The sequence below is a fragment of the Pseudopipra pipra genome, chromosome 2 (genome assembly GCF_036250125.1).
Source record: "Pseudopipra pipra isolate bDixPip1 chromosome 2, bDixPip1.hap1, whole genome shotgun sequence".
Taxonomy (NCBI): domain Eukaryota; kingdom Metazoa; phylum Chordata; class Aves; order Passeriformes; family Pipridae; genus Pseudopipra; species Pseudopipra pipra.
Window position 1 is genome coordinate 65906625 of NC_087550.1, and position 26051 is coordinate 65932675.

The 26051-nt window shown below is 36.2% G+C and overlaps 1 protein-coding gene across 2 annotated transcripts in view; it reads right to left on the bottom strand.

The window, feature by feature from the left end:
* KLHL1 (kelch like family member 1) overlaps positions 1-26051 on the bottom strand; it is a 198107-nt gene that overhangs the window by 75605 nt on the left and 96451 nt on the right. For both annotated transcript variants that reach the window (XM_064645854.1, XM_064645853.1), the window contains exon 5: positions 2370-2582. In XM_064645854.1, the coding sequence (XP_064501924.1) occupies positions 2370-2582 (213 nt within the window). The remainder of the gene's footprint in view (positions 1-2369; positions 2583-26051) is intronic.

Sequence of the window (26051 nt, forward strand, 5' to 3'; positions counted from 1 at the left end):
AGTACAATCTTTCCAAACTGTTAATAATCCTTGTAGACTATGACTTCATCTTTTTTAGTGAATTCAAAAGTAAGGAACTCAATTTTTTTTTTCTCAAAGGTTCAATCATTAGCTGCTAATTTTGACCTGGCTTCTTTCCAGAGAGCTCTTCAGTTATTTCTCAGTGCAATGAAAATGATAGAGAAATTTTCTGAAAGATACACAATGGAATTAATTTTCAGGTTAACACAACTGTTTTAGGAGTGTATAGGTAAGTGTCAATCATGTGAGACAACAATTATACAGGCAATTGCCTTTAACATTATGGATAAAGAGCTAAAACACTCAGCTTGGTAATTTTGGTTTACATGCAAATAGCAGTTCAGGGGTAAGCAAAGTAAGGCATGTCTAGGTGTAGTAAAATCCCTATTGATTGGATGAACGCAGCTAAATTTGTGAGCCATATATTTAGAATCTGTAGCAGGTTTAAAGCTTATGAATATAAAAGCAGTTTGAAATCTCGCCTCTAAGTTGTTTCAACAGATACTTTATATACCGTGAAACCACAGAACCATAGAATCATAGAACCACAGAACAGCCCAGGTTGGAAGTGACTGAAAGATCTTCTGGTCCAGCCTTTCGTGAGAAAGGGAACCTAGATAAGAATGAGACCATTACAGACCTTACACACATACATACATACAAAACCTGATAATTTACATAAGACTATTGAAAAGGAAACTTTTTAATTTTTTCATAATTTTCAGCAATTCACAGAACAGACAAAACAGTTGTACTCCTTTCATCTGACTACTGTCAATAGCCTCACTTAACTCATTAACTTATTGGTAGATCATGAAGATAGTAATTATAAAGAAATTTATAAATTATAAAGAAAATGAAATTATTATAAAGAAAATTATTATTCAGAATTAGTGCAGAGACCAGTAACCAACAAAGGTTTCATGATCATTCTACACAATAAGAGCTAGAGGTGAGAATGATGTGTGAACAACTTAAGGTACTTTTTTTAAGCGCTTGGCAGATTAAAAAAAAACAAACCACTTTGAACGCTGCAATTATGCATAGTGTTGTGTGTGACCTTCTCAATTGGCATAGATGTTGAAAAATAAAAAGCTCATTTTTGACAAGGAAACCTTTAAAATTGTCATATTTGACTATTTCCTTTCAACATTTTATATTGGAATGTAAAACAAAACAAAACCACTCAATCCTCTGAGCTGTATAAGCACTGCTCAGCAACAGCCAAAACATGTGTATTACCAATGCTGTTTTAACCATAAGAGAAAAGCACAGCACCATAGGGGCTGCCATAAAAAAAGTTTATTCCACTCCAGCCAGACCCAGTACACTAGCTGGAAGGAGAATGATAGTATGGAAACATGGAAGAAAATTGCTATTTAGTTCTCTGGAAAAAAAAAAGGAAACTGAAGCCTGAATCACAGATTCATGGAAGCATTCATAGGAAGGGAGATCTAAAGGACCTCAGTGGCCAACTAGATAAACTCCTCACTCAAATTAGGGCTAGTGCCAATACTGGATTTAGGAATTCAGGAAAACCTTCAACGAAGAAGATCACTTAGACTTTGAAAAAATAGCTGCATTTGTTCACTGCATTCCAAGTGATTCCCCTCAAGCCAATGTCAAACCTGAACTGTCCATGCTACAAGTTGGGCTGTTTGCCTCTTCTTACATTTTGTGGTGGTCTCAAGAATTTGGTTCCATGACCTTCCTTTCAGGTCTTAAGTTGCTATTTGGTCATCATCTTCACTAGACCATTTCTTCAGCTTCTCCTTTCCTAGCTGATATACCATCTTGGTAGCCCATCTCTGGACCTTTTCCAATTTGTTCCTATGTCTTGTGAATTGTGGAGTGCAAAACTGGAAACAATATTTCAGGTGCAGACTTAGCAGCACCAGGTATTATGTGAATAATAACTTCATATGGCTTGCTGACAGAATTTTTCCTGCTGTAGAACAATATACAGTTTTCCTCATTCATACTGTTGACTCATACTCAGCCTGGTATCCATCATAAGCCCCATGTGTTGGATTATTTTTTTTGTTTGGTTGGTTTTTTTCTGAGAATATTTGCTATTCTGTCTATCATTCTTAGCATGCTATGAAATATGCTGTTTCTCCTCTTCAGTTTCACAGCTCTGCCCTTCTTGCATATCTGTCGACCCATTCCTCAAATTTATTGAGATCACTCCGGGTTAAGGGCTATCAATAATTTTTTCTAATTCTGAATAGGTTTTCTTTTAAACACACAGAGTATTAGAGTATTGCAGATTATAAAGATGCCAGTTTTCACAATAACACAATAACAATGTTGGGTTTATTACTATTATTACATAACTGCAAAAATACCTGAGGTGGAAGGAGTGGTAATCTGATATAAGCAAGTAGCATACTTAGGTCGTTGCATCGCCTCTGCATATCATACTTCACCCACATCATTAAGGCATGGAAAATGGTCTCTTCATCAGGAACATTCACATCATCACTAGCGAGAAGTTTATGCAGCTCTTCAGCTGGTAGAAGTAAAAATTCTTGATTTCTTATAACTTCCATTATATTCTCCTGAGAAGAAGAAAGTAGTTCAGATTCAGTAATTCAGTAATATTTCAGAAAAGAAAAAACAGATGCTAAAGCTAATAAGACCATAGAATCAGCCTGTATCTGCCATACACGGACATGGGGATGCTGTGCCATATTCTAACAGCTCATGAGAAAAACAAACCACGGATGAGTTCAACAGCTGTAGTTGCAATTCATATATAAATATAATCAGAGAAAAATATGAAGACTATATGGTAATATTGTAATTAAGAATTGTCAGAACTAGTAAAGGCTATTGTTTGAAATTTTTATAAACTCAGTTGTAATTCAACATATTCAATATATTGTAAATCTTTATATGGACATACTACATTTTCCTGTGTTTTTTCACTGTCTGATCTACTTCTTAAAAAACTTGTCTGTCATATACAGTTATATTATCAATATCCAGATGATGTCAGTTTATATACATGACAAGGCTGAGAGGAAGATCAACACCTGAACTTAGCATTATTTCTTGAACTTGTTTAGAACAGATTGTTAACATCCAGTTAACATTCAAAATGTATACAGCAATTAAGGTCTCACAGTATTAAAATTTATAATACCATCATGGTTTAGAAATGGTACTCAGCAGTTCAGTGCTCCCACCAAGACTCTCCAAACCACTTGCTGCTCTCTCACTCCCCTGCCTTTCCCCTCTCCCCCCTCCTTGGGGCAGGCTGAAGAGGAGAACTGGAGGCACAAAAGGTGAAGCTCAGGGGTTGAGATAAGAACAATTTACTGGAATCAGCAATGAGGTAAGAAAATGAACAATGACAGCAACAATACTAATGAGAGAGGATACAAGAAAGGAACTTCCCCCTCCCCCCCCGAAAATAGACAATACTGGACAGCTCCCTCCACCTCATTCAGGTGTCTGATGGAACCCCTTCTCCTCTCAAGAGATTCCCTTTGCCCTGCCCCCAGCAATGACCTGAGGTGGTACAGAATAACCGTTGTTTCTTAGCTATGCCCCCTCCAAGCTACTGCAAAAAATTAACCTTTTCTTGGCTGATAGAAAAAAAAATAAACAAAAACTATATAAGTTACATAAAACTTATAAACTAAACAAAAAAATTTCATTTGGTTGACTGAATCCTAAGGATTGAATTAAGCACTCTCTGAACTACCTACTCTACATTAACAGGACACAATAGAATCACAGTTTTGCAGGGTATTTTTCTCCAAACATGTTTTTTTAAGTGCCTAATCTCCGTGGAGAAATTAAAAATTCTTGATTCATAGACAATTTTGAGATGAATGTGAAGTAGTTGTAGACTGGAGGCACATGAAAAAAACCCTTATTTTTTATATAAACCAAAAAAAATTCAAAAAGTAATAAAAGGAGCAGTAAGTTATAGCATCTAATAGATAAAAGGTAATAATGAATTTCATGCTATTTTGGATAGACTTTGTGAGAGTAAGACAAGAAGCAGGGAAGGAATGACAAAACTTCAGTCATGAAGTGTAAGAACATCAAAACTCAGGGAAGTGGATACTTCGACTGCTACACCCGCTTGATTCAGTTCTTAGCATATCAAAATCCAAATCAATGCTGTCTATAATTGCTTGTTTGGGTCTGGGCCATTATAACAAATGCAGGAAAAAAAGGTGCAAGATTTATAACATCAGAATTATACTCTGGCTCTAGTGTGTCACATGCTGTCCTCCTCCATCCCGTGCGATAGAAGGAAATTCCTATTTCAATTCTCCAACTTCATATTTTTTGAAATTTACTGCTTAAACGAATTTATTAAAAATTAACTGCATATTATTTTACATAAGGTAGCAGAGATTAATAATGAAGACATAGACATGACAAAATCATGACAGAAGTTCTCTGAAATATGTAATGTAATTACAGATGAATTACATAAGTGCAGATAGAATAAATTAGATAAAGCCGAAAATTATGCTTATTACTATGACTGTAAATACTTTTATATGTAAAATATAACTTTCAATGAGTTACTTTTTAACTTTACATATATAAGCAAAGTAGGATGCTGACACAAAGACAATCAAAGGTGTTCATGTGGTCATGGACTGTATTAACCACGCTCTTAAATTATCTTAACATAAGAGATAATTGGGTTAAAACATGCGTCAGTTCTTTTTTAAACTATTTGATTAAATGTCAATATGTCCCTAAAAAAATAGATTTTTATGTAATGGTGTTTTAATCCACTAACTCCTGATAAATTGTGTGACTAGAACATTGCGTGATAGCTTGGAAATGTAAGGGAACAAGTTTGCAGGCACTTAACCACAAGTTGGCTTAATTAATTTTAATTAAAAAGCCATAAAACTCAGAAAATTTCATTGCACTTCTCAATAAAATGATTTATAAGCCAAAGTTTAATTAAACCTTGTTAAACTGACATTAAATTTCATTATGAAAAAAATATTACTCTACTTCTTAATAGGAACCAACATCAAACTTTGCAATAGCATATTAATACAAAGACCTAATATCACAGAGAAGCACTGTGATGGTGAAACACATTTAAAGAACTCACACAACTTTAATAACACTCAAAGAAGGAGCTCTAACTTCAGAATAATAATTTTAGGTTTTATTAAGATTTTTTATCATTTTTATCTTTTTATTTGTATATATGCTTAAAAATAACTTATTCCAGTCTCTGTACTAATTGACCATTGACTGAAAGTAGAATTAATAAAGTTTTTGGACAAAATATACAAGCTCAAATCTCTTCTTCCAAACATGTGGACTTACTCTAATTTCATGTTACTTAGGAATGAGTATTGTAGAAAATTACATTTAATAAAAATTCTTTACATAATCATATAACTTCTGTGTATATATATATATAGATGTACACACACGTATATGGTATATTCATATATATATATATAAAATACGTAAATAGCAGCAATAAAATCCCGGTTCTTGATCTTCAGAGCTAAAAACTCTCTCCTTTAAATCCTTAGCATTTCCTAAATTGACTACTGAATGCTTAAAACTTGCTAGATAACATTTTAATTTCTTGAGGTTAATTTCTTTTGGAGCAGCAAAGCATATTTCAATGCCTTGCTGTTTTATAATAACAGAAATAATTTCTCCTATGCTTATTGTGGAAAAATATCCACCTTTTTTTTTTTTTAATGTGACTAGTCTTCATTTTTGCACTTTAAGGAACAGGATTCAACAGATGTCTCTGATCTACTCATTACAATTTTCAGGATAAATTAAATAAATTTTAATTATGGTGCAAGATAGGAATTGAGCTGCACAGTTATAGAATCATACAGTCATTAAGGCTAGAAAAGACCTAGGATCATCGAGTTCAACTATTAACCTAACACAGCCATCTTCACGACTAAACCAGGTCCCTAAGTACCACATTTAGATGTTTTTTGAACACTTCCAGGGATGGTTATTCCACGACTTTCCTGGGTAGACTGTTCCAATGCTTGATCACCCTTTCAGTAAAGAAATTTTTCCTAATATCCAATGTCAACCTCCTGTGACACAACTTGAGGCCATTTCCACTCATCCTGCTCTAGTGAAATGCTTTTGGGAATGCTTAAGTCCTCATGGGCTGATAAATAATTACAAGAGTAAGGGTGCTGAACGTTAAAGCATGCCCTAGGTTATGTGACAGTGTTGGACGAGTTTTCAGGACCTGTAATTTTTGACTCTGATACTCAAGAAGCTTTGTAGATCTGGTCTTCACTGTCCCATAAGTCTCATAAGATCAACTGGGCTGTAACTAATGCCTCTTCTGCATGAGTCATTGTCGTGGTTTGGACCTTGTTTTCCCCAGAGGCTGAAAAGTGGTAGACCCCAAGGGGTGGAAACCTCTGGAAGTTTTGAAGTTCTACCCAATGGGCGCTCCTGCAGAAATGTCAACATCTCACAAACAGACCGGAAGAGAAGAGTTGTAGTTTTTGGTTGTTGTAGGAGAGGTGGCCATGTTGTGAGCCACGAGGTAGGGGCTCTAAGCCCCTTGGGCCCTCCGGCCCCCTCCCAGCCCCGGCTGGGGGCTGCAGGGACCTGGAACAGCATAAAGCTGGGCTACGTGCCTGTAGTTATGCCGGGAGAATGTTTTTTCTCCATGGGCGCAGAGCAGCAGCCGGGACTGACCAGAGAAACGGTGGCAGAGAGCCAGAGATAAGGACCTGAACTGAAGGAGCAGCAGAAACAACATGCAGCACCGGAGAGAAGACTCCTGGAAAGGGAGGAGAAGAAGAGAGCAGCTGATTGACAGAGTTTGGGGTGAGACTGTACCAGATTCCCCAAAACTCCCTTGAGACCCCTCTTGGAGAAGAGGGACATGGACTCCTATTTTAGAGGAGCCTTGGAGTACAGCAGCACCGGAGAGAGAGAGGAGCTGAGAAGCTCAAAGGCGTCCTGAAGCTGGACCAGGACAGCCAAAGGAATGTGGAGGAGGGCTTTGCCCCCCCCCCCGCTGCCTGGAGACAGAGCACGGAGCTCTGCAAACGGGAATTTGATTCCCCTGAGGAAGGGACTTTCACGAAGATGCCCCTGCATTTCGTGATATGCCTGTGGTGATGCGAGTCTTGTCCCTGCTGGCAGTCCACAGGTGAGGCCTTCGCTTGGACCGAAGGAGAGCCGAGGGGCTTGGAGACCCCCTTGTGTATGTTGAACAGAGATCCAGCTACAACAACCCAGTTACTGCTGCATGGAGGACAGAAGAGGAGCTGCTGCTTAAGGACTGGAAGGGATCTGTCCTTCTTTCCCTCCTGGACTTTTATTTGGAGGGGAGAAGAGATCTGGTCCATTGTAAATACATATGTCAGGGTAGAGATAGTTGTGATCATGTGTATAATGTGATATGGTATTTATTTGTACAGTCATTGTAATATATTCCCTTTCCCCCACTTTGAGTCTGGTGTGTTTTGTCTGGAAAAACCCATCTCACATTAGGTTGAGATGTGGGAGGGGGGATGGAACTAGGGAATTGGATTTCGGGACTATCTCAAACCATGACAGTCATTCACTTAGCCTTTCTCTTCAGCAAAAGCTGTAATGTTGTAATTAAGTGGAGTAGTGGATTTTTGGTTTTAATTCAGAAAAGGTAACTTACAATAGAAAGTATGAAAGTCGCTGAACCTGCTTGAAGAAAGTTATGTGTCACTTGATCGCTCTTCCACTTTCACAAAAATGACAATGCAATAACCATTGCTTTGGGATTATAGCATTTCCATGATTGAGCTGTTTCACTTTTAAACCTTTTCAGTTGTACACAGGGTTAGAATTAAATGACCATGAAGTATTAGAACAGTAAAGCTACATAAAAAAAAACATATCTATATTTAAAGGTAGATAAGCAAGCAGTTGAGTATCTAATAGATTGTGCATCATAGGAACATAATAAACTATTACCAAATGAAATTTAATAGCATGTATCTTTATAAAAATGTCACTAATACAGATGAATTAGGGTTGTTTTCTTTTAATCTTGACTTGTAATGATCACTATTTCACATGGAATTAAATTATCTTGCAAAAGTTAGTTCTCATTGATGTTTACGTCATTGATTTCACTAATCAGCACGTATCAGTTGTAAGGAAGAACCTGAAAAATATTAAATAATTTCATATGTTGAAAAACAATGTCATGTTCTGAGAGTGCTATTTAGAACCTGTTACATCAGAGTTGCCATGGAAGTAAAATTCTTAGTAGTTTTTTTTGTTCTGGATGCAAGGGTCTTATTTAAAATATTTTACATTTTTGTGATTTTGATGCTGTGGCCTTACCAATACAAAAATGAAAACCACATAAACTAATGCTGAAAAAAAAAAGATATCCAGATACTAGGCTTTCACTTAATTAGTACATAACTAATGTTCATGAATATTTTAAGCCCACACAGCTTTTAGTTTAGACACTAAGTTTTCATGAGAACATTTAAATAAATTAATAAATAGTGACTCTGATTTTCAATCTAAATCATATGGTATACTTCCTGAAGTTCTAAAGACATAGAAGCAAATTTTGATTTTGGTCAAGTCTCAGACTTTTTCAGTGTGTTACATTGAATTCAATCCTCTTGTTTTTATGCTCAGTTTTCCATATCTTATGTGTATCACACAAGACTACACCTCCTGTACTATTGTGCAACTTCTTTCCTAAGGAGAATGGGCTTTTCAGGTTCCTGAACTCCAATTAGACAAAGGACCAGTATTTATTAATATGCTTATGGTCGGGTTCTCTAGCCAAATCCCAGATTCTATCTAACAACCTGAATCTCTAGGCAAATCTCAGATGTTATCTGAGAGTGAGCTCCATCTGACCTACGTAATCCAAAGAGCTATATGTTTCTTCCAGCACCAGATGCCAGCCCGATGTCACCATTACAGAAGGGATATAAAGGCTAGAGTGTTCAAAACATAGTGGAAAGAAATCATATGTATATGTGTATGCTCCTCTGAACTTTGTCAGTGGGAAGAGAGACCAGCAAGTGCTGCTTTTTGGGGAGAGCAGACAGCAGGTTGAGGACAGAAGAGACTGTGACTATGGACACCACCTCACACAGCATATTGAAATCTTAATAGAGACTTCTAGATAACTAAGTTAGACTTCCACAATCTAAATATTTTACTTGTAACTTTTAAATTAATTTTTAAAAATAAAAATAATTTGCTCTTAGGATATGAGGCCGCAGAATTAGCCATACTATAGTCTAATTCAATGTGGTATTGTGGGATTTCATGATCTAAATGTAGTTCCGAATCAGTTGTTCATAGATATTTGCTGATATGCCAGTTTATCACAATAAACTGGCTAAAACTTTCAAGCAGTGTCAGTATGATTAATTTTTGTTTCCTCTATTCCTGAAGGATCTCGTCTTACACATCCTGCACTACTCTTTTTCACATCTAAGAAGATTCAAGAAGTCTAAACCTGTACACAAAAAATATACAACTTGCTAGATGGATGAGGACATCTTGCTTGCCCTGATTAAAACAATCTTCCAACACTGCTCTGGAAGACCCTGTATCCTACAAATCCTGGAACTTCTCAGTGTTAAGCCTCAGTGCATGCATAACATTTTCTTCCTGGCATGGTATCTAGGAAAAATAGAACTCTAGCAGCCTGGAAACCAATTTTCTTGTTGTTCATTATTCCACTTTTTTTTTTGGGGGGGGGAGGGAGGGGAGAGAGGAGTGTCTTTTTTAATGATTATTTACCTTCCCAAAATAAAGTTAATAGAATGAGGGAGCGCACTTTGGGACCTAAAAAAACTGGAATGTTTGTCTTCTGTCACTTGAATAGGCCCAGACTGATATATTTGCCACTGGAAGGGTTTTCAGCACAATTTCAAGGAAATAGCAAAACAGATCATCACTGTGAATCATCCAGATGCATTTTGGATTGAAAAGGCTAAAAGTAGTAAAAATATAGAGTCACAGTGCAAACTATCAAAATGGTGTAGTATTGTATAGTGTGAATACACACTTTTACTGACTCTGGTGATTGTCTTGTTTTGCTGTTACTTGTATAAGATTTACCCTCAGCACTTCCCAAGTATGGAAAATATGAGCTTCCCCCTGCATTTTAAATCGTGCTGTTTACACAGCAGGAATGCAACCCTTCTCATGTAGATAGCAGAAGGACAATTTTCCGGGTTTAAATTATAACACTCCAGGGAAGTATTCATCATGGCAATCTCACTTTCTTACTCTCCTAGAATGACTTTTCTTTCTTCCCTACCATACTGCTTTCAGCTGTGATAGAGCTCATTTCCTTCTTAGTAGCTGGTGCAGTGCTGTGGTTTGGACTCAGTATGACAATAATGTTGATAACTGTTGGAGTTATGATAATTTTGGTTTATGTAAAGGATCACATACTTTTATATCCTAATGGAGCACTTGGCTACATTGATTACAGGTATAGAAAAGAAAAATAAGAAAAATGGAGGGCAACAAGTTTATCAGGAACCTCAACTAACTCAAATTTGATTAAAAGAAAACTGGAAATCACAAAAAAAAGTAATCTTGCTATTAAAGCACTAAGCTCCAGAACAGATTTCCAGCAGATAGGACAGGAACAGGTTGATTAGAACCAGTGTAATAAATTAGGATGCAGTTTACAAAAGCGATTACACAAGGTGGCTTCACAGAAACAGAGAATGGGTAAGGTTGAAAGGATCACCTAGTCCACTGTCCCTGCTCAAGCACGGTAGCAGGGTTATCCTACAGCACATTGCACATAATTGCGTCCATATGGTTCACTAATATCTCCAGTGAGGGAGACTCTACAACACCTCTGGGCAGTCTGCTCCAATGCACGGTCACCCACACAATAAAGTTCTTCCTCATATTCAGGGGGAACTGTTTTTCATCAGTTTCTGATGAAAAAGGCCCATTGCCTCTTGTCCTATTGTTTGGCACCAACAAGAAGAGCCTGGCTCCATTCCCTTGACACTCTTCGTTTGCATACTTATACATTGATGTGGTCCCCTCTCAGTCACCTCTTCTTGAGGCTGAACAGTCCCATCTCCCTCAGCCTTTCCTTATAAGAGGATGCTTCAGTCCTTTAATCATCTCCATAGCCCTCCACTCCAGGAGTTTCATGTCCCTCTTTTACTGAGGAGCCCAGAACTGGACAAAGTATTCCAGATGTGGCCTCACTAGGCCTGAGCAGAGGGGCAGGATCACCTCCTTTGACCTGCTGGTAATGCCCTTCCTAATGCATCCCAGGATTCTGATGGCCTTCTTGGCCACCAGGGCACACTGCTGGCTCATGGAGAGCTCTTGTCCACCAGGATCCCCAGGTCCTTCTCCGCAGAGCTGCTTTCCATCAGGTCAGCCCCCAGCCTGTACGGGTGCATGTGGTTATTACTCCCCAGGTGTAGGAGTATATATTTGCCCTCGTTGAATTTCAGACAGTTCCTCTCTATTCATCTCTCCAACCTTTCAAGGTCCTTCTGAAGGGCTGCACAGCACCCTGGGGTATCAGCCATTTCTCCCAGCTTTGTGTTTCCCTGAGCAAGAAACTGCCTTGGAATCCCTTTCAGTTTTGTTTCAACTCAGTTACCCTTCTGTTGAACCTAATAACATCTGATTCACTGAAGATTGCTTCCTATAAAGGCATCATCTCAAAGACATCTGGAGATGGATAATTTGCCTCTTTCACAGTAGCTTTCAGAAGTAATCAATCTGAACATTAAAACGTGTGTCTAATATCCCGTTTGAATTTGTCCATTTTCTACTCATACATACTGATTCCTATTATAAATTTCTCACTCTGATTAATGAGCCCATTAGTACCAAAACTTAAAAACTCAAAACGATCTCTTGGATCTTTAATAACTCAAAAAGGCTGAGTGGTTATGGCCTTGCTTTTACAATTCATTCACAGTACTGTGTCCTATAACACCAGATTGTAATGATCAGGAGTGAAAGCAAGATACTTAATCATTAACACTTTTTCTTTTCATAACACCTAATATATACTGGTAATCTCATAATCATTCACTAACCTATCCTCACCCTACTTAGCCATTAAAATCAAAATGCAGCCACAGGGAATTGCAAGATCATAAAGGAAAAATGCATTGCTCTATCACTCTCCACACTAAAAAGATTTGCAAAAACACTGTTTCTTTTATCTTCATTATGCATCTCAAAGCATATGCATGTTGTGCCACATCATGTATGCTGTTGCTGGAGAATGTTTTAGTTAGTTTTGTTTGAGGGAAGTGTTTAGAAATGTTAGTTTATATTACTATTTCAGATTCAGTATTCATTTCAACTGAAACCAAATATTTAAAGTATCATAGCAGGGACATAAGAACATTTTAGCATTTCTGATTAAATTACAGCAAATCACTGTATTGAAAAAGCATATACCTTCCAAGAGCATTACAGAAAACAAAAAGCCCATAATATGGAAAATACAAAGTTCCGGAAATGCCTGAGTTATATGCCTGAATCATTGTCCCACACACTCTGTTTTTCATTGTCAAACTCTGATCCACCTTTCACCTAACATCCAGCACAAACTGAAGTATTCCTGAGAATTTTAATTACTATGAAAGAAGAGAATATATTTCAAATTAGACAAACATTAAAATACGGGAAGAATTGTGGGAAAGGACCACCTCTCAGTTGAAAGGGGACTTCCATAGACTTCCACTCTATAAGCGAATTTGAAGAAACTCGTATGGTTATTACTTTCTGACAGCACTTAAAAACTTCAAGCACGTTATTAAATCCATATTAATGCTAAAGGAGCAGTTAGGGTACGAAGTCAATTGAAATAGGTCCTCTCCTAGACGACTGAAATGTATTCCACAGTATTTCACAAAATAGAATGATTCACACAAAGACGTCTGACCATTAACAATGGTGGTTTCTACACTCTTTTCAATAAAATGATGGTATATATTAATAATAATGGTATATATTATAATCTAAAAGAACCGTTGTATTTAGCTTTTAAGTGGTTGTCAAGATACAAGGCTGCTGAAGATTTGTCACATTAAGTTGTTTGATAAAACACTTTAAAAACTATTAAATTGATGAAAATATATTAACCTACTATGTAAATCTCAAAAGCCAAATTTCAGATTGAAATTAAATTGTAAAACATTTGTCATCCTGCACATAGTACTGATTAAACTGACAGTCTTGTTTTATTGGTGCTTTGGAAATTAGAAATTTGGAAGGAACAGACACTTTGTTTCATTCTCTCCAAGACTTTATGTTAACATCAAACAATCTTATGCTGCAACTAACTGTGATATGCATTTATTTCTTAGGATAAATTCTTTATTAGGAAGGGGAAGGAAGTAAAGAGAACTTCATAGTTGTGTCTCGTTGTTGGTTGTTTCGATGGTCTTTTTCATTAGCTTGTGTTCAAGTTCATAGAAATACAGAACTGCTAAGGTTGGAAAGAACCTCTAAAATCATTGAGTCCAACTGTTACCACTAAACCATATGTCTAAGTGCCACATCCACACATCTTTTGAACACTTTCAGGGATGATGATTCTGCCACTTACCTGGGCAGCTTATTTCAATACTTGACTGCTCTTTCAGTGAAGAAATTTTTTGTAATATTTAATCTAAACCTTCCCTCGTGCAACTTGAGGACATTTCCTCTTGTCCCGTCCCTTTTTACCTTGGAAAGAGACGGATCCCCTCCTCACAGCAACCTCCTTTCAGGTAGTTGTAGACTGAGATAAGGTCCTCCCTGAGCCTCTTTTTTTCCAGGTTAAATAACCCTATTTTTCTCACATGCTCCTCGCAAGATCTGTGCTCTTGATGCTTCACCAGCTTTGTTGCCTTTCTCTGGACACACCTCAGCACTTCAGTGTCCTTGTATCGAGGGCCCCAAAACTGAACACAGTATTCAAAGTATGGCCTCACCCATGATGAGTATAGGGGGACAATCACTGCCCTAGTCCCGCTGGCACTACTATTTCTGATACAGGTCAGAATGCCACTGCATCATGCACATGGCATGCGCACCTGGGCACACTGCTGGTTCATATTCAGCAGCTGTTGACCAGCATCCACAGGTCCTTTTTTGGCAGGCAGCTTTCCAGCCGCTCTTTCTCAAGACTGCTGAATGAGATTGTTGTGACCCAAGTGCAGGACCTGGCAAAAATAAACATATAATTTTTTTCTAGAAATAAACAGAACACTAGTAGATGACATTTACACCTGAAATTATGCTGCCTAACACAGCAGAATGGAGATATAAACATTCTTTCTTTAAAATGAAGAATTTGAAATAACATGGGGATTTGCTCAACTGTTAGGAATGGAACTCCTGATTCCCTTATGCTTTAGATGGTACTCATGGCATTTAAAAATATGGTATTTATTGAGATAAGCTTATTGATAGCTGATAAAGTCTTGAACAGAATTTAGGTATCTAGGTGATACTCAGTGCTTAAGTGTTCATGGGACATAAAACGAGCTGTATGGGTTTAGAGCAAGAAGAGGTGCATCTGTGACCAGTGACCAGATGTAATTTTGACAATGATTAGAGGAAGTTTAAATGGTGAATGTTCTATCTTGTCTGTGCATCACAGATTTTGGAATTTGTGATTTTAGGGATTTTCTGTATGAGATGTTTAGAAGACCTTTTAGGAGTTTTCTTCAATTTATTTAATAGCAGTTTGAATCTATTTAGGTTTTGTCTTCCTAGAATCCCTTGCAGTCCACTATAGAGTTTAAGCACATGCCTGTAAAAGGCAAATATTTCCTTTTCTTTTTCTTTACTTTTAAATCTGTTGCTGAAATAGATTTGATGAAGCTCAGTTCTTGAATTGAGGAAAATAATATCCTATTTTCTCTTTTCATGCCATTCATGTCTGAAGTGTCCATTACAGCTTCTCCAGCAGTTATAACTCCCCCACCGCCAAAAAACCCAACACCCCCCCCCCACTACCAAAACATCTCTTTTCTTATGAGAAGTCTTCGATTATTATTCCATGATTATCCTTAGCTACAAGTAAACAGAATGCCATGGAAGTGCCATTCCAACATGTCTTTACTCATTGTAATCCAAGGAGAGAGATGTACACTCACCAGCCTCACCTCGCAAGCTTCTTCCCATGAAAAGGAAAACCTAAGCTGCACGATTTTTATTTGAACTGGATGGCAAAAGATTCTGACTTCAGATTACTCTGTAGAACATACTCACACATCCACTTAGGTGCAGTCATCACTGATCCTTTTTTCAGTGATTTTTAATTTCCATATATTCTTTGTAAGATTAGATAACTAGAGTTACATGTAGTATGAAAGGTGCAAACAAAAACCATGGAGCACAATAAGACTTTGTGTTTCCTGTTTTATCTTCTGTTCCTTTTCTAATGCTACTTAGAGCTCCACTTCTTTTGCAACCACTCTGTGTGCTCAGCAAACATTCTCATAAGCAGAGAGCAGAACTCGATAAATAAAAGTTGCTTGTATTTTTTCCCCTCTCTGATAAAGATAGTCAGTTGAGATCTCATCATTAAATGTATACAGATGATTTCTCCAGCTCCGTTATTTTTAACTCATTGCTATTTGATTTTATTTGGTATTATATGCTGACAATTACAAGACCTTTGTGCAACTTCTTAGAGACAGTCTGTGGCTTTTACTATCCTTAGTAATTTTTACTGTCCATAAGGCCATTTGATTTCATAATTTGCTCTTTTTCCATACAATTCATTAGAATGTTTAATTGAGTGATTCACATCATACATCCCTCTTGATTATTATTGGTAACTTTTTACACTGTGACATCTGTATATTCATTTTCATCCTTTTTTTCCTAATTGTTGATCACATGTTTCTTTAAGAGTTGCTAACCAGAGACTTATCAAAGGACTTTTCTAAATGCAAGTACACAGCACAAAATAGAATTGCAATATGGGGTTTGCCTTACCAAAATTTCTTTCACTTCTTTTCCATTTTTTTAATCCATCTTTATACTTGTTCTCCTTTATTATAATCAATTTATTTGGAAATCAAGCTAATTGGTGTATGGCTCTGTGGACCTTGGAGTACAAATCTTCTGTGGAAGAGAAGCCACAAAATGTGGGGCACCAGTAGTATGATGTCTGTGTTTCAAACAGTTTAATAATTCAAATATGTACCTGAGAAATTTTAGGCTATAAGACAAACCTCATTTTGAATGAATTAATTTCATCAGTTCACAAGAAAATATTCTAAGTGTTCATGAACAAGACTTTATTTAGTGCACTCCCTGCGAAGATGATTTTGAACATATTTCTGTTCATCAACATTTTTGCCAGATACTGGACTGACTATTCAATCAAGACAACTGATGGGATATTAAAATTTTCAAATCTTAGATCATGTGTCATCATTGGATTTAAAACCCTTTCTAATGGCAGCCCTATTAAGTCAGTGAACAACAACAAAAAAAGAGGATCAAAAAAGATTCAGGTTTAACTGCGCTAATTCCTATGGACAGGAGACAGTGGCATGGAGACTGCAGAACAGATTAGTAATTAGACTAAACAGGGTCCACTCAATGAACTAAACGTGATGCACTTGTGCTATATGCCTTTGAGTTCTGTGCTTTCCCATCTTTGCATCCCAGAGCAATCCCTCCTCCAAATAACTTTGGGGTATTTGCATTTCAACTTAAATTAGCTAATTTGCCTCAGCACATGAACACAGGATATACACATAGTATACACAGCACATTTTTGTCTTGTGAGCAACACTAAGAGAAAAGTCTCTCTGAGCTAGGAAGCAAGGCTCAGGCTTGGAAGTAATAACCATTGCAACATACCATGTTATGTATACTGCTTCGCTTACAAAAGAAATACAGGAAGAGTAGAAATAGGAGCAAGAATAAGATAAAGGTAAAATAAACACTGATATTTCATACTTGTTGCTTTCTCCCAAGCACAAGTTTTTAATTCTTCTTACTGAGAAAGTACTTAGTAAATACAATCTTATTTAAAATAAGGAAATTTTCAGTTAACATTGAATTTTAATGAAAAGCTGAAAGTGTTGATAAACTCTGGCTGCTCTTGTCCCCTCTCAGTTTTAGTTAAACATAAAATCAGACAGCAGTAGATATTATTCTGCACATTGTACAGGGACATCCTGAATGAAAAAAAGTCAAAGTATCTATATTTTCATACACTTACTTTTCCCAGCAGGTACTTGACAGAGATACTGAATTATGTAATGCAATTCCAAAATATATTCTAGATATCACTTCTTAAAAGGAATAGGTATTTACCGAGTAAATAAGTCAATATATACCAATAAATAAGTCAGTTGCAATACATCTCAGAGGTCCTGATGTATATAACAGATTAAGAGTGCTAAGACTGGTGAGAATATATGTTTAGTACATATTCAAAGGCAATTTAGCTACCAAAAAATAAAAAAAAAAGTGTATTTTAATTCAGGAATTTATTCTACAGAATTCATTAATCTATGCTGATATGTATGAAATTTGTAATAAGAAAAACACAAGTGTTTAAAAAGAGACTTGCAAAATCCTTTCTGTGGATGCACATTGTGACAACAACTTTCATGAGAAAGTCATGGCAATACGTTTTGAAGAGTCACTACAAATAAGAAAACTCTCAGGTGTACTTCTGAATACTTCTGAATAAATTCTTACATCATACCTTTCAAAAATTATAATCAAATTCTAATTAACATAAAGTTTAAACTCCCCTAGGAATTTCACAACTCTACCTCAGATTTTCATCTAAACCTAAGCAAAGCAGCTTAACAACCATCAGAATGAACTTTTTGTAGGTTTTACAGCTGAATTAAACTGGCTTAAAGAAAAAGTTTGTATGTCTCTAAAATACTGATCCTCAAAACTACAGCAGAGAATTTTAGCAATACTTTTAGTTCTTGCTCTGTGTGTCAGTACATGGCTCATGTTTAGAATCAAAATGATCAGTATGTTCAGTGTTTTTGAAAAGCAAAAGAATAATGGAAAATTGATTGTGGTTGAATACAACCTTGTCAGAGGTCCAATTCCAAGTAGAAGCAGATGTTTCATAATAGCTAGTGATTTTCACAGTTTTGACAGTTTTCTTTTACGCGGAGAGATTGCATGTACAAGTTGTTAACTTCTAAATATGTAGTTTGATTTCTGTGTGAAACTCTACTTATTAACTCCACAGTAAGCCCATTACAGAACTGTACCATAGTAATGCAACAGAATTTACAGTTACACTCCTAGGTTGAGAGTTTTGGCTTTTTGAGCCATAGATATAAAAAAAACTTCCTTTTTTTATTTCTCTGAACATAAGTTCATCTGCAGAATATGCTTAGTATATAAAGTCATCTGTCTAGAGGATACTATTCAGTCATAAGTTACAAGAATTTCCACATTTCTTTTTAATTATCTTCATTTCAATGACATGAACAGCAAGTCCAAAATTACAGGTATTATTGATTAAATGGTGTTTTTTGTAACTGGAACTTGGTCAGTAATGCTACAAATGTATATAGACACACACAGGTGCATGTGTATATGTGCATGAATATGTATAAACATATACTGAAGACATTCCACCACAGGGTTTTGAATCTGATCTGAATGATAGCTCTATCTCATGAAAATTCTACAGAAAATTGAAAATTGCAGAATGTCACAAATAATTACATCTGAATATTATGTGACTATTACATTTTCCCTTGATTGTACAGCAGTGGAATGTAGCAAATTTAGACTTCATGCATCAGGTTGACTGACGAAACAGAATGCTCACAGCCTTGATGAGTCTAGCTTGGAATATTTCCAAGCACAGAGATTGCACAGACTCTCAGAGAAAACTGCTACAATGAGTACTACTCTTACTGTGAAGAAATGTTTTTCACTTGAAAACTGCAACTTGTGACAGGTGCCCGATGTCCTCTCATTGTGCATCTTAAAGAAAAGAATGATCTTCTCTTTCTGCAATCCCTGATAGGAAACTGAAAATACTGTCTCCCTTAGCTTTCTTTTCTTCATGAATGTCCCCTCAGGTTCTCTTCATATATTAAGTGCTTCCTGTTTCAGCTTCATAGCTGGTTCAATTTGCTCATCAATTGAAATGACACCAGCTGGAAAATGCATTCCAGTTAAGGCATCATGAATCGTGGGTAGAGGGGAATAATAATTTCCTTCAGTCTGTTGGCTAATGCAATTGAGTATATGGTTAGTATTTATACAAATGCAGCACAAAACTTCATCAGAAGAAAATCTTTTAATAATTTCAGTAGAGAGCCTTAACAGTTAAAAACTGATAGTATTGACTTGGGCTGCATGCCATTCAGACCGTCTGTAGACTGTGTGCTACTCTCCATTTGACAACATAAAGATCTGTATAATATCTTTTTGTTAAATCAAAACTGGTATATTTTGCCAACATGTGAAACAGGAACACTGATTAACCTTTGGAAGGATTCCAGAAAATTCAGAGCACTCCAGGTGAAAGCAAAGAAAGAACAAACAACTCTCCCCCCAAAAAACTACAGAAAACCCAACAATAAACAACAGAAAACACCTGAGCTTTGACTTAGCTTGGATTTATTCATAGCAAACTACAATATTACTGTATGCCAACTAAGAGGTTTTCCATATAAATTAAATATATGGGGGGGGGGAATGAGGTATCAGCACCTTCTTGGCACAGACTGAAAAATTAAGAAAATGGAATGGATATAATTGTCTGAACAACAGTTTTGAACCTTTAACTAAAAGTCTTAAAAATCTAATTCTGTGTAGGATACAGAAGTAGGGAATTAGACTATATTACCTGTAGGAAAGTCTTTAATGAAACAAAAGTGAAACTATTAATTCTCATTAACCTTTGTATTTTGGGAAAAAGCAATTTCCTTACCTGCCTGACTGTAATAGCAGCATCATAAAGCTTTTCTATACTTTGTTTAACCCTATTGCAACAGCAGCTACACTGGTTAGATATAACTGCTGAAAGTGTTTGAAGGGGGGAATGTTTCTGTTATTTATATTAGCAGTGCACAGCACTGACCTTCTGAAAAATTATATTGCTGTTAAGCACAAAACGTTGCTCTGACAACAATAAAAACCCTGACAAGTCTAGACCTATTTAAGACTTTGCACTAGGCTATACTAAACCATGACTGCCACTGACACAATTTGGTTTTGAGAAACTGCAGATTTAACCAAATATATTCTGCTAATTTAAATAACTTCAATTTTTTTTAAGTTAACAACCATAAACAGAAATCATATATCAACTCCTTAATTGCAATAGAAAGTGATACATAAAAGGCCCACATGTACCTCAGTTTCACAAATGGAAAAGATTCTCTGCAATTCTATTAATCATCAGTACATAAGAACACCAGTACTTATGTCAAAAGGTACAGTGTGCCTGTGAAACCCTGTATTTAGAAGGATACATTTAAATCATAGGAAGTGTAAAAGAACATGCCAGAATTAACAGGACCTCAAATTAATACATTTAATATAGGTGAAAAATATTTTGATTTTTAATATCATGTCTTTTTGATAGGATCTATTTTATAAAACGTCAGATTAATTTCTTGGGCAGCCTTGTCTAGGTAACTCATTGCAAGCAGGGAAGACTACAGAATTCTAACACAGATGTAAAAAGTAAAAAATAACACATTGTTGGAAATGCACTGAGGAGAGAAGGTTCAGAAAGATTACTTGAGTTTGATAGGAGTACATTTTGCTGGTCTAGAGTCTCATTTTCTACAGTGCTTTTCAGCTCCAGATAGACTATTATAAAGACATTAATAAAAGTAAAACAGATGACTATCTGCTTCCTCCTGAGCAAAGGAATTTCCTACCCTTCCTGATACTGTGGATTCCTTGTTTAGCAAAATTTCTCTAATGACACCCTAAACTCCAGAATGTTCCCCCTGCTGAGTTACCTGTTAAGCAGAATTTAGCCTTTGTCCCACACAGTTCCACTTCACTCAGTTTTCAGTATTCGTGACTTAACAAAATGGCAGTCTGCTCCTAAGTTGCACCTTTTTAACAGGACATATCAAGCACTAACAAGGAAAAAAACAGACTAGCATGACATAGATATTTAGAATTAATCTAATTTTTATATATATCAAATATATTCTGCATATACAGTTCACCAATTACCCTCCGACAGGATAATTTCTGCTTTACCTAAATTTTATTCAAATATATTCAATCTTGAGATGACAATATCTAGAGAGGGAGAATTCAATGCTTTTCTTTGTAGCTATCCCAGTTTGTTCCAGTGTTTAAGCAATCTTGTTGATGGAAAAGTGTACCTTATTTCCAATCCATCTAAACTGAATTGGCTCTTGTGAAGGTTTCTCAACTAGATTAAAGAGCTCTTTAGTTCACAGTAGCTTCTCCCCGTGGAGATACACTGTCATCAAGTACCTCGTCTTCTCTTCTTTTTAATAAGCTGAAACAGCCTGAGCACTCTAAGGTATTTATTGCAAGACATTTTCTCTTGTCCTATAATCCAATGTCTCCCTTTTTCACATCTTCCAAATGTCAAGTGCTATTTAGAAATGGTAACATGAGGATTACGCAAAATATGCAAAAATCCACTCTTGCATCCAAAGATAAGCCCTTTTTTTGTCACAGTACCACACTAACACAGAAGAGGGTTTTTTATCTATTCCATATATGTATATGAAATGTGAAGACATATATATATGTGCAAAGACATATACATGCACGTGTATCAGTAACATAAATTTTGGACTCTGAGTTTTACCTTCATCTTAATTGTGATAAATTTCCTTTCAAGAATTTCAGTATTCTTTTAAGCACATCCTCTATGGTCTACATGTTTGAAATCAGTGTAACTATTAAAAGTAAGTTCAGGTTTCTGTTAAGTTTCACGATGTTTACATAATTATTGGTAAATACCCTCACTATTCCACTGCAATTAACACTGTTATTCTCTAGATTTAGCAATTAAAATCCTCTAAATTGTTGTGTTTTTTTTTTTTTGTATTTGTTCAAAATAATTTAAATCTGCTCTTGCTGCTTCCCACTGCATGTCTGTATTTACTGATTGTTATTTTTTCTACACTGATTTTTTTCCATTACATGTATTTTCTTATCTCATTTCTAAGTTGTTTTTGTGGGTTTGTGTTTGAGCCAGTTATTTATTTGGTGAGGATCCTCTCTAAAAGCTTTTTTCCTCTTTTTGGAAATACAAAATCTAGGTAGTTTTACCCCTAAGTTTATTTTATACATTTGATTTTAAAGATCTATATCTCCTCAATATCTTAGTTCTTAATCTATTTGGTGAAGTTGACTAACTTATTATAATAACTGTTTTAGCTTTTGCAATCGAGATTGTTAAGTGCTACCCATGGTTTCTTTATCCTTCATTTTAAGTAAAGTTTGCTCATCATCACATGAATCAGTTTTATTTTTGACAACCAGTGTTTCAATGATACTCTCAAGTCATGACGTCATGAATTTATTTTGGCTTAGTAACTGTTTAGTAAAGAAATCTGGCATCCAGAAATTACTAGTCCCTACTTTTATTAGAAATATTTACTTACTACATTTTTACATCTTCAAATCTTCCATAATGACAATCCCTCATAATATCGCTCACTTTTACAACTTGAAAGACAACAGCATCTATTTACAAATCTAGTTCTGCTGGTCTCTAACAGTCACTTTTCTCTATTTTAATATTCTTCCCTTTTCAGTCTATCAGAACCTCTTTTATAAGTGCTAATCCTTATTATTTTCCTGACTGCCACTCCATTTACCACTACTACTTTTCACTTCCTTTCTTTAATGAATAAGCCATATCTTCTCATACCTGTGGATGATGTGCATGATAATCAGCTTGTTGCTACCTGTAAAAAAACAAGTTTCACATACGAACTAAAAACTCATCTAGTTAACTGCTCTGTCTTAACATGAGTACATAAATAATTACATATCACTATGGCACCTTGTTCATTACAGTTTCCTGGGCCGTAGCATTCTTCTCTTGGTCCTTCTTGCTCAGAGTTTCATTTCAAATTCAGACTCTTCATTTTCATCTTTTTCCTCTAGGGTATACAACTAACTCACTTGTGGGCATATTAAAAAATAATGTTAGTGTTAAGCAACCAGTGCAGGTAGTTCCCCATGGTTGGTGTTTCTCATGACTGCCCTGCCAATCCTGGTATTACTGATAAACTTTAGATTGTTCAATTTATTAGAACTGGGTTTTGTTTGGGTTTGTGTTTTTTTGTTGTTACTGTGCTTTGTGTTGTTTTTTTTTTAATAAACTCTCCTTTGCATGGTAGAGGATACCAGCATTACAGATGGACAAAAAAACTCAGATGTACTCTGAGAATTACTTTGAAGGTAAGTAAAACAACTGCTATCAAGATAAATAATATCTATGTAAAATATAAAAAATAAAATGCTAACTGAAATATTCTTAGTACTGAAAGTCATAAAATTAGCCTCTAGAGCCACATTCTTTAGAGATTGCATGTTCATATTTTAACTAATCCACCAGAGGGAGTTATATGAATGAAATAGAAATATTGACAACAAACATGAACACTTGGAAAAAAAAATTAAATGCTTACACTTTTTTATTGAACACTAAAATTTTTAGTAAAGTTTATGTCAAGAAAATGAGAGCTTGGTAACTACAGATTCATACTGAAGTTGAAAATTTCCGTGTTCCAGAACACTGGTATAGAGGAGAATGAAATGCAGTTATTTGATATTGAGTCTAATTTTTGGTAGCATGAGTATTTTTGAGTAATTACTGAAGTAAACCATATTTAGCCTTGAGTCAACTGCCAGTCTTTTATTATGGGCACTTCAGTGCTAGAGAATATCCTTACAAGTTTTTTTTTTAGCACTATCAGTGCTAAGTGACAGATTTCCCAAACTATTTTATCCCATATAAAAGCCCCAAGAAATGTCCAAACAATTCTCTACATCTAGCTCTTGGTAATGTTTTCCTTCAGGAAGACACTCAGATTACACCAATGTGCTCTAACGTGTAAAGCACGCTAGCTAAACAGGTTAACATCAAGTGTGATGTTAATATGGCACCATTTTGAACAAATAATTTCAGGGGTCACAAATAAAGATAAAATATAAGAAGAATCATGAAGGAATATACAATACTCCTGAAAAAAGTTGAAACAATCTTAACAGGGAGATTCTACAAGTATATGTGTTTGCCAGCTGGTATAAATGAGTATTAGCTTTAATGACTCTAACAAAATTATTTCAGTTTAAGTTAGATTATTTTTTGCTACTCTAAATACCTTTTAAAGTACTAGATGCAATAATGATTGCAAAATCAAGTAAGGCTATTTCCTTCTAAGAAGAAACTGATTCTTCTTATTTTGAAGCATGTTTTAATTTCTGAAGTAATTCAGAATATTTTAATTTTTTTTATATTATATTGTCCTCTTTTGTAGCTATCATCTGTTACGATGTCTGTAGCAGGGTGAATTTATGCTGATACTTTTAGTCTGTGTTTGGCCCCAGCCACCTGTTGTAGTTTATATTCTCCCTGCCAAGCTCACTGATAAAACAGTGAATTCGTCCTTGGAGGGAGAGCTTCTGTATAAACTATTTTAATTGGTGTTCTACTATTGGTTCATTGTCTGCCAAGGGCATTTGAAGGAGAAATCGAAGAGGAGGGGAGGAAGGCTCGACCCACTCAATTAGAAAAGACCCCCAAAGCACACTGCGTGTGTGTTAGGGAATTTCCAAAGTTCCCACGCATGCGCTGAAGGGATGAACTTACATAACCAAGATGGTGGGATTGAGAACCTCTGGCGGGGCGGTACTGGCCACACCTCCCTGGGCAGAGGTGCTCATTGATTGTATAAAAGCAGATAGTGTTTTCCTGGAAGAGAGCTAGCGTCACAACAAGGACAACGTTGCCTTTTGGCAGGGATGCCTGCCAGTTTGTGAACTTACTGACTCTCCAAGGATGCAGCTTCTGCTATGGGTAATTATAGGCATGCTAGGTCGGTAAAATAACTTTATGGGCAACAGCTGGGTAACTGGGGAGGTCGTGCTGGGGGCTTATTTCTCTCCTCCTTCCTCCCTTTTGGGTTTGTTCATTTTGTTGGCCACCTCTTGGTAATAAATATCAGTTTTGTTGAGCTTGCAACGGTGTCATGGTTTTCAAGATTCAGTATGTTTGAACCTCTCCCTAATACAGATGTCTTTAACACCTTCAAGTCTAAATGAGTTATAAAAATGTGACAGGTTTTACATTATATACTTCCATAAAGAAAAAAAAATGTATTTCTCGTAAGGATGATTTCCAGTCAACATGAGACGATATGTTATTTCTTGGTGTCAAGAAAGAAATACATGATGAACAGTTGACAATGAGGAGGAGGCAGGGAGAAAGAGCACCAGACAGTGTAATGCTGCAAAGTTCAATTTAATAACTGAACCAAACCAGTGGGTAAGCTGTGTCAGGAAAAACTTCACGCTCCCACGCATACAACCCACACACACTTCCAGCTACTGAAGCTGGCCCTAAATGTGAGTTGGCACAGTGGAGCCTGGGGAAATGCAACACTTTCTGCAGCTCAGTGTTGGATGCCTGCACAACAATACACGCATTCCTCTGCCCTTTTGGTCCCAATCTCTATTACTGAGGAGCTGTCACACAGGCTACCAATAAAATCAATCTATTATGATATGATGTAACTTTCTGTCAGCTTCAGGCTTTGTTTTTCTCTTCCTTGCTGTACCGAGGCTTACCACAGTCCATCTTTGCTTTGTATTGTCAGCCACACATCATTATATCCAGTCACCCAACTCAGCTCATTATATCCAGTCACCCAACTCCTTATTAGCACAAGGTTGTGATGTTCCCATGACAGAAAAACTTTTTGAAAGTTTGCAATATCACCAAAGGTGTTCTAAATGTGAGTCAGCATATTTTATGGCTCAGGATGGAGTAACATGTCAATGAAATGGAAAGACTAAAGTCTTGTCTATTA